The sequence below is a fragment of the Balaenoptera ricei genome, chromosome 4 (assembly GCF_028023285.1).
Source record: "Balaenoptera ricei isolate mBalRic1 chromosome 4, mBalRic1.hap2, whole genome shotgun sequence".
Classification (NCBI taxonomy): domain Eukaryota; kingdom Metazoa; phylum Chordata; class Mammalia; order Artiodactyla; family Balaenopteridae; genus Balaenoptera; species Balaenoptera ricei.
Window position 1 is genome coordinate 101,205,399 of NC_082642.1, and position 10,702 is coordinate 101,216,100.

The window sequence follows — 10,702 nt, forward strand, 5'->3', positions numbered from 1 at the left end:
TCTTATATGTCTGGTATTGCCTTGATACTGTAGTTCTTAACCACTTTGGAATCATAGACCCCTGTGAGGTAGTAATGAAAGTCGCAGACCTGCTCTCCAGAAAATGCACATATGCACATTGCATACGACTTCACACAAAATGTCAAGGAGTTGGTGGACCTCAGGTGAATAGATGTAGGTAGGTAGATAGATGTAGATAGGTAGGTAGGTAGATAGAGACTATAAATAAGCACCAAACCAGTGATTGTGCCCATGTGCTTTAGGAGTTCAGAGGAAGGAAGATAAATGCAGGCAAAGACGATCTAGGAGATTCCCCCAGGGGGCAGAGCATTTCAGTCAGGATAGAACAGTAGGAGCTAGAATGCAGAAGTCAGAAAATGGGAGTGTAACCACAGGAAAGTTGTGAACAGCAAGTGAGAGTGGGAGATAGATAGGGTCAAGGACGGGGAGTGGGTCATATAGCCAAGTACGGGAAGCTATAAATGGTGGACCGGATGGATGAAAGAAGAAAGCAAACTAAGCAGCTCTACTCCTTGAAGCCTTTTGTAACTGAACAGTAATACCTCCACCAACAAAAAAATCAACATTATCAGAAGCATCAACCAACCATCCGCCATAAAGTTAATGGGGACTGAAATGCATTCTAGGGGGGGCTTCATTAGAAGGTCATGAAGCCAGAATAAATCCCATCTATGCCTCTACTTGTGAAAATATAAAGTTAGCTATTCTTGCCTCTGCCTTTACTCAAGCCATGCCCTCTTCTAGGAATGCCTTTTCTTTGCCTAGGAGGGATCAAGATGGTGGAGTAGGAGGACATGGAGTTCACCTCTCCCCACAAGCACATCAAAAATACGTCTACGTGTGGAACAATTCTCACAGAAGACTAACTAGAAACTGGCAGAAGAACTCTGTACAACCAAAGCTGCAAGAAAGATCTCCACTTAACCGGGTAGGGCAGAAAAAAGGCATCAGATTGGGACCTGTGTCCCTGGGAGGGATCTGAAAGGAAGAGAAGGTCCACATGGGCAGACCCTTGCCCTGGGGAGTGTGCGGCCGAGCCACAGTCTGAGTGTTCCGTCCTGGGGCCCTGCACGGAGGAGACAAGCCCCTTTGGCTGCTGGGAGAACTGCTGGGACAGACAGAAGGGCTGCAGAAGCCTAACTCTACTCACAAGGCGTGCACACAAGTTGGCTTGCAACAGTCAGGGCAGAGAGAGCCTTGCACTGGTGGCTGCTGCCTCACCAGACTCCCTAATCCAAACGGGGCGAACACCCCTGCTCTGGTCACTCCACACCACAGTCGGGTGTGAGATCAGGGTCAGCCGGGCCATGGGAAAAGACTCGGTCTAGCTACACAGAGACAGCCCGGGGGGGCCTGGGTTGTGATCCAGGTGGGGTGGCAGCAGCCGCTGTAAGCGGGCACTCAGGCAGCACCCCAGGAGCAGGCAGCGGTTCATCCCCCAGCTGAGCAAACACTCCCCGCCCCCATCCACACTGCAGCTTGGCGCAGGATCTGGGCCAGACAGGCCCAGGGAGAAGGCTCGACCTAGCTGCTCAGAGACAGCCCTGGGGGACTGGGCTGTGAGCCAGGTGGGGCACCGGCGACCACTGTCAGAGCTCGCTCCAGTGGCACCACAGGAGCACCCGGCCCCGCCCACTCCACCCCACAGCTCGATGCTGGATCTGGGGGAGACCGGTCCTGTAAGAAGGCTGCCACAGTGCCCTGGCCCCCAGCCCCAGCCTGGCAAATGCCCCAGCCCCGCCCACTCCACACCACAGCCTTGCACTCGATTGGGGACAAACACAGCAGGGGAAGAGATGTGACCCTGGGCTGCGTCTGAGCAGAGCTGACGTCACCTACTTAGGGGGCACGTTGGTGCTCTGTAAGTGCACGAGCCCCAGTTCCTTCAGCACTCCCCACCTTTGGGGCGGAGCATGCACTCAAGGGTAATGGAGGCTGATCAAGCCTGACCCTCAGGGCTTCTGCTTCAGCAACTGGGAACCTGACAGGGTGGTGACTGCCACTGAGCAGAGAGGAAGTCCTGCCTCACACCCTGCACAGGATTTAGACCCCCCAACACCAACCACACCCCCATCAGAGTGACAACGGCCAGTACACCCTGAGGACAGACATGGCTGGTGTCCATATCAAAACCAGCCCTCACACCAAAAACATTGGACATACACAGTCTACATAGGGATGCTCTCACATAGAAACACTCCTTCAAGACCAAAATAGCTAACTGTTTCTCCTAAATTCATGGAGACAGAGAAAGTTAAAATGAAAAGCAGAGGAACTACTCCCAATTAAAAGAGCAAGAGAAATCCCCTAAAAGAACAACTAATGAAACAGAGCTCACCAGTCTACCAGAACTCGAGTTCAAAAAGGTAGTAATCAAAATGCTAACTGAATTAAGAAAGATTATCAATATAAACACAGATCACTGTAACAAGGAACTAGAAACAAAAAATGTACCAAAGATAATAAAATTTCCAAGATAAAAAGCAATCTGGAAGCAATGGATAGCCAACTGAATGATGCAGAAGAACGAATAAGTGATCTGGAAGACAGAATAATGGAAATCACCCAATCAGAACAGCAGACCACTATGGAGAACAGTATGGAGGTTCCTTAAAAAACTAAAAATAGAACTACCATATGACCCAGCAATCCCACTACTGGGCATATACCCTGAGAAAACCATAATTCAAAAAGATTCATGTACCACAATGTTCATTACAGCTCTATTTACAATAGCCAGGACATGGAAGCAACCTAAGTGTCCATCGACAGATGAATGGATAAAGAAGATGTGGCACGTATACACAATGGAATATTACTCAGCCATAAAAAGAAACAAAATTGAGTTATTTGTAGTGAGGTGGATGGACCTAGAGTCTGTCATACAGAGTGAAGTAAGTCAGAAGGAGAAAAACAAATACCGTATGCTAACACATATATATGGAATCTAAAAAAAAAGGAAAAAGTCTGAAGAACCTAGGGGCAGGACAGGAATAAAGACGCAGACCTACTAGATAATGGACTTGAGGACACAGGGAGGGGGAAGGGTAAGCTGGGACAAAGTGAGAGAGTGGAATGGACATATATACACTGCCAAATGTAAAACAGATAGCTAGTGGGAAGCAGCCACATAGCACAGGAAGATCAGTTTGGTGCTTTGTGACCACCTAGAGGGGTGGGATAGGGAGGGTGGGAAGGAGACGCAAGAGGGAGGGGATATGGGGATATATGTATACGTATAGCTGATTCACTTTGTTATAAACCAGAAACAAACACACCATTGTAAAGCAATTATACTCCAATAAAGATGTTTAAAAAAAAAGAACAGCAGACAGACAAATGAAAAAAAAAAAAAACAAAAGCAACATACGAGATCTATGGGATAATATAAAGTGTGTCGACCTACGCATAATAGGGGTTCTGGAAAGTGAAGAGAGAGAGAAAGGGATCAAAAATGTATTTGAAGAAATTATGGCTGAAAACTTCCCAAACCTACAGAAGGAAATAGATATTCAGGTACAGGAAGCACAAAAGGTCCCAAACAAGATAAACCCAAACAGACCCACATTAAGACATATCATAATTATTGGGTGGACCTAGGGGCAGGATAGGAATAAAGACACAGACGTAGAGAATGGAGTTGACAAGGGGAGGGGGAAGGGTAAGCTGGGACAAAGTGAGAGAGTGGCATGGACATATATACACTACCAAATGTAAAATATATAGCTAGTGGGAAGCAGCCGCATAGCACAGGGAGATCAGTTCGGTGCTTTGTGTCCACCTAGAGGGGTGGGATAGGGAGGGTGGGAGGGAGACGCAAGAGGGAGGAGATATGGGGATTATGTATATCTATAGCTGATTCACTTTGTTATAGAGCAGAAACGAACACACCATTGTAAAGCAATTATACTCCAATAAAGATGTTAAAAATAAGAATAATAATTATTGGGTGGGCCAAAAAGTGCCTTCGGTTTTTTAAGTAAAAATAAAAGACACATTTTTCATTTTCACCCAGAACTTTATTGAACAACATATTCACCCTTTTGTTCCACTACCTTCTACCATTTTTCAGGCAACTTCATAATTCCATCTTCCCAAAACTTTTTATCTTTTTTGAGCAAAGAACTGTTCCAGGTGCCTTTTACAGTCTTCCAGGGAATTGAAATTTTTTCCATTAAGAGAATTTTGTAAAGACCGAAATAAATGGAAATCTGAAGGTGCAATGTCTGCTGAATACAGCAGATGAATCAGAACTTCCCAGCCAAGCTGTAACAGTTTTTGCCAGGTCATCAAAGAAACATGTGGTCTTGCGTTATCCTGATGGAAGATTAGGCATTTTCTTTTGACTAATTCTGGATGCTTTTCGTTGAGTGCTGCTTTCAGTTGGTCTGATTGGGAGCAGTACCTGTTGGAATTAATCGTTTGGTTTTCCAGAAGGAGCTCACAATAGAGGACTCCCTTCCAATCCCACCATATACACAACATCACCTTCTCTGGATGAAGACCAGCTTTTGGTGTGGTTGGTGGTGGTTCATTTAGCTTGCCCCATGATCTCTTCTGCTCCACATTATTGTACAGTATCCACTTTTCATCGCCCGTCACAATTTGTTTTAAAAACGGAACGTTTTCATTACATTTCAGTAGAGAATATCATGTGGAAACATGGTCAGGAAGGTTTTTTTCGCTTAACTCACGTGGAATCCAAACATCAAAGCAATGAACATAACCAAGCTGGGGCAAATGATTTTCAACACTTGATTTGGATATTTTGAGTATGTCAGCTCTCTCCCGTGTGGTATAACGTTGATTGTTCTCAATTATTGTTTCAATTTGATTGCTATCAACTTCAACTGGTCTACCCAACAGTGGAGCAACATCCAGCGAGAAATCTCCAGCACGAAACCTCGCAAACCACTTTTGACATGTTCGACCAGTCACAGCACCTTCTCCATACACTGCACAAATCTTTTTGTGCATTTCAGTTGCTTTTTTACCTTTCTTGAAATAATAAAGCATAAAATGCCAAAAATGTTGTTTTTCTTCCATCTTCAGTATTAAAATGGCTACATAAAAATTCACCAATTTTGATGTCCTTTTTTAAATGCATGCTGATATGACAGCTGTCACACACAATCTAACAAAATTGTTTCGAATGAAGTTAAAGACAAAAAAGTGCTACTAGAGCCATCTTACGGAAAAAACCAAACGAACCTATTGGCCCACCCACTAAAATGGCAAAAGTTAAAGAGAGGATTCTAAAGGCAGCAAGAGAAAAACAAAGAGTTGTTTACAAGGGAACCCTCATAAAGCTATCAGATGATTTCTCTGCAGAAACTCTGTAGGCCAGAAGGAAGTGGCATGATATATTCAACGTTCTGAAAGGGAAAAACCTGCAGCCTAGGATGCTCTATCCAGCAAGATTATCATTTAGAATAGAAGAAGAGATAAAGAATTTCTCATACAGGCAAAAACTAAAAGAATTCAGCAATACCAAACCTAACCTAAAAGAAATGTTGAAGGGTCTTCCTTAAATAGAAAGAAGAATCCATAGGAAAGGGAAAATCCCAATAGGAAGAGCAAATATATAGTTAAGGACTGAAGATCACTCAAATAAGCCAGTACATAGATTTAAAAACAATGAAAAAATTATAAAAGAGATTATAACTACAGTAAGTAAAAGGATAAGCATGACGATGTAAAGTAGGACATTGAAATCACAAAACGTGGGGGAGGAGAGTATAAAAATGTAGATATCTTTTAGAATGTGTTTGAACTTGAATGACCATGAGTTTAAAGCAAGTAGATGTATTTATGGGTCAACATACTTTAACTCCATGTTAACCACAAATAAAAAACATACAGTAGATTCACAAAAACCAAAAAGAAAGGAGTCAAGCATACTACAAAAGAAAATCATCAAACTATGAAAGTAAAAGCAAGAAGAAGAAATGAACAAAGAAGAACTACAAAAACAACTGGAAAACAAGGATTAAAATAGCAATAAGTACATACGTATCAATAATTACTTTAAATGTTGATGGACTAAATGCTCCGATCAAAAGACATAGAGTGGCAGACTGGATAAAAAACCAAGAACCTGCAATATGCTGCCTAAAAAGAGACTCACTTCAGGGCAAAAGACACACACAGACTGAAAGTAAGGGCAGCAAATGGAAACAACAAGAAAGTGGGGGTAGCAATACTCATATCAGACAAAATAGAGAACTTGGATTCATTCCAGGGTCACAAGGATGGTTCAGCATATGCAAATCAATCAAAGCGATACACCACATTAACAAAAGGAACGACAAACCACATGATCATCTCAATAGATGCAGAAAAAGCATTTAACAAAATTCAACATCCATTCATGACAGAAACTCTCACCAAAGTGGGTATAGTGGGAACATATCTCAACATAATAAAGGCCATTTACGACAAATCCACAGCCAATACAATACTCAGTAGTGAAAAGCTGAAAGCCTTCCCACTAAATTCAGGAACAAGACAAGGATGCTCACTCTCACCACTTCTATTCAACACAATATTGGAAGTCCTAGCCACAGCAATCAGACAAGAAAAAGAAATAAGAGGTATCCACATTGGAGGGGAAGAGGTAAAAGTGTCACTATTTGCAGATGACATGATACTCCATATAGAGAACCCTAAGTCTCCACACAAAACTATTAGAACTAATAAATGAATTCAGCAAGGTAGCAGGATACAAAATTAATATACAGAAGTCTGTTGCATTTCTTTACACTAATAATGAAATACCAGAAAGTTTAAAAACTATCCCATTTAAAATCGCATCAAGGGACTTCCCTGGTGGTCCAGTGGTAAAGAATCCGCTTTCCAATGAAGGGGACGTGGATTCAATCCCTGGTCGGGGAATTAAGATCCCACATGCTGAGGGGCAGCTAAGCCCATACACCACAACTACTGAGCCCACATGCCACAACTACAGAGCCCACGTGCTCTGGAGCCTGCGTGCCACAACTAGAGAGAAGACCATGTGCCACAACGAAAGACCCCACATGCCGCAACGAAGATCCCACATGCCGAAACTAAGACCCAATGCAGCCAGAAAAGACCCACTGCAGCCAAAAAATAATAATAAAAATAAATAAATAAAATAAAATCTCATCAAAAAAATAAAATATGTAGGAACAAACTTATCCAAGGAGGTGAAAGACCTACATGCTGAAAAGTATAAAACACTGATAAAGGAAACTGAAGATGACTCAAGGAAATGGAAAGCTATCCTGTGCTCTTGGATTGGAAGAATTAACATTGTTAAAATGGCCACATTATCCAAAGCAATCTACAGATTTAATGCGATCCCTATTAAAATACCCATGACATTTTTTACAGAAGTAGAATAATCCTAAAATTTATATGGAGCCACAGAAGACCCAGAATTGCCAAAGCAATTTTGAGAAGAATGAACAAAGCTGGAGATATAACCCTTCTAGACTTCAGACAATACTACAAAGCTGCAGTAATCAAAACAATGTAGTAATGGCACCAAAAACAGAGTTACAGATCAATGGAACACAATAGAGAGCTCAGAAATAAACCCATGCACCTACAGTCAATTAATCTATGACAAAGGAGGCAAGAATATACAATGGAGAAAAGACGGTCTCTTCAACAAATGGTGTTGGGAAAGCTGGACAGCTACATGTAAATCAATGAAATTAGAACATTCCCTCCCACCGTATACAAAAGTAAACTCAAAATGGTTTAAAGACCTAAATGTAAGACGTGACACCATGAAACCTCCTAGAAGAGAACACAGGCAAAACATTCTTCGACATAAATCGTAGCAAAGTTTTCTTAGATCAGTTTCCCAAGGCAAATAAAAGCAAAAATTAACGAATGGGAACTAATCAAACTTAAAAGCTTTTGCACAGCAAGGGAAACCATCAACAAAACAAAAAGACAACGAATGGAATGGGAAAAAATATTTGCAAATGATGTGACCGACAAGGGGATAATATCCAAAACAAACAGCTCATGCAACTCAATATAGAAAAAACAAAACAACCCAATCCAAAAAAGGGCAGAAGACCTAAATAGACGTTTTTCCAAAGAAGACATACAGATGCCCAACAGGCACATGAAAAGATGCTCAACATCGCTAATTATTAGAGAAATACAAATCAAAGCTACAAGATGTCACCTCACACTAGTCAGAATGACTATCATGAAAAAATCTACAAATACTAAATGCTGGTGAGGGTGTGGAAAAAAGGGAACCATTGTACACTGTTGGTGGGAATGTAAATTGGTGCATCCACTATGGAGAACAGTATGGAGATTCCTTATGAAACTAAAAATACAGCTACCATATAATCCTGCAATCCCACTCCAGAAAACAATGAAAATTCTAATTCAAAAAGATACAAACATCCCAATGTTCATAGCAGCAATGTTCATAATTTACAATAGCCAAGACATGGAAGCAACCCAAATGCCCATCAGCAGACAACTGGCTTAAGATTTTTTTCCTCAACTAAAATTCAAGACCGTTGTTGGAAGTGAGGTTACCAGTGAGCTTTTTAAACAATACACGTCCAAGCACCAGGACCTTGATGCTAATAACTGTGGCATGTGCTGCACGTGCTTTCCCAGCATCTCTACCTCAAGGACTTTGGCTGCTGGAGCCCTTGTTCCACTAGCCCTGCCTCACACACAAGGTGCAAGCTGTGGTCAGACCCCCTGAGGAGTACATCTCATGGCCTGCACTCAGAGGCCACCAGGTGCTCTGCTCAGATGTCACCTTCTCACAGAGGGTGACCTGTGATGGAAGACCACCTGATGGAAGAGAAAAATAACCCATTAGTCACTTCCATCCTCTTTTGTTGCTTCATTTTCTTTGCAGCATTCTTACTGTCTGAATCCCAATTGTGATTTCCATACCTTTCATATAACATTTTATTCACATAAGGATTACTTTTGTAAAGTTTTCAATTCAGTTAGATGGAAAGTCAACTTTTCTGTCGTTATTTCACTTTTTTCCTTTTTATTCTTAAAGGAGGATTCTCTGGATCACATTTCAGACATGGAAGAAGTTTGCAAAATTTACGAAAGAGGAAAGAGGAAAAGAAGAAAGGCGAGAGCAGCTCCGTAGGAAGGTAGCTGAAATTCTTCCAGACTTCCAGATGCTCACACCGCTGTGACTCGGGTGTACAGCAATCAGATGCTCGGCCCGTGGGTAAGGGGTCCTTGGTGTGCCAGTGGCCACGGCCCAGTGCAGCGCTTGGGCAGTGCTTACAATGGGAATCTCCATCAGTCCGTGTGTGTGTTTTATCTCCACCCACCCACATATGCACGCATATATCTGGTTTATGTTCTGTCACATACTTCTTGGATCAAAGAAATTCTTTTGTGAATTTGTATTTCCTTCTTTGATTTCTCCTAGGTTGCTAATCAGTCCACTAACACATTTATCACAGCAGGATCATCCAAAGGAACAGTCTAGAGCTCTGCTGTTCAAATGTACCCTATGTATTTTTAGGATCATAAACTTTAAAAAGGACAAGTGTTTGCTTGCCTGAGACTGTGAAGAAAAATATGTCCTTATAGCTTAATGTGAATTGTTGACAAATGTAACTTTAATTAAATAGAAATTAAAAGTAGTGAGCACTTAGAAAAGGAGGGCCAGTCATCTGGTACCTTAGCATCAGCAACAGGCATCCTGCCAGACCCTGTCCTTTTTGCCCACCTGATGGAAAACCGTGGATCAAAAGGCATTCTAGGCAGCTGCTGCAAAGGGTAGCAGTGTATCCTGATTTCAGAGAAACTGGAGCACCAGAGATACTTCTCCTCAGTGCACTTTGCTAAGCATGAAGGGAAGTCCAAAAGCTAAAGGCTCTATCGAAGGCAGTCCAGCAATTTGTTAAAATGTCTGCTTGTGCTCCCAACTGCAACTTCTAAATAATACACTCGATCAGTCTTCCAGTCCTCAGCTCAGTTTGGTCTATGTATCAAGGTACTTATCTTGAATTCAAAGATTGTTTTAATGTTTAAGATGCTAAAGAATATAAAGACTGACAAGACACTCCTGTGAATTGTCTGAGAGAGTTGCCTGCTAGAAAAAAAGTTTTCATTACAAAACACATGCTCATTACAACAAATTCAGACAGTAAATGCACACAGTAAAACGAGACAGTCCCTTGCAGCCCTGAGGTAACTACTATTATTTGATAAGTTGAAAATTTGAGTTGGTAAAATAAAACTCTGTGTGTTGTTCAATAAATTCTGTTATTGTCTCTTACTTCCTAGAAGGGATACCTAGCCACACCACCTGCAAAATCACATATCCTTTTTCTATAGAAAATGTATTATGATTTACTCAGATATGACACAACATACTATATTGAACTTTATTTCTTCCACAATGTCCCTGTTCCCACTCATCTTTTCCTTTAATATGATTATACAGTCATCTAAAAACTCTTTTTAAGACTAATGGCCACTAAAGAAATGCGACTAAAAGTAACTCATAGTTAACCTCTTCCCATCTAAATCACTATCTGTTTTTACTTATCAATAGCACGGTTATAGAATATTGGCCGGTATTAGCCCCCAGAAATAAAATATCAATTTTATTTTAATGCCAAACCAGTAGATAAGGGTGACTACCTCAAGTAAACCTGCCAGGGGCCTAAATAAA

The 10,702-nt window shown here is 41.6% G+C and overlaps 1 protein-coding gene across 3 annotated transcripts in view; it reads left to right on the plus strand.

The window, feature by feature from the left end:
* The window catches only part of CCDC191 (coiled-coil domain containing 191), a 101,230-nt gene extending 90,959 nt beyond the window's left edge, over positions 1 to 10,271 (plus strand). For all 3 annotated transcript variants that reach the window (XM_059921098.1, XM_059921100.1, XM_059921099.1), the window contains one exon: positions 9,062 to 10,271. In XM_059921098.1, coding sequence (XP_059777081.1) covers positions 9,062 to 9,206 — 145 coding nt within the window. In that variant the 3' untranslated portion in view covers positions 9,207 to 10,271. The remainder of the gene's footprint in view (positions 1 to 9,061) is intronic.
* The last annotated feature ends 431 nt before the right edge of the window (positions 10,272 to 10,702 follow it).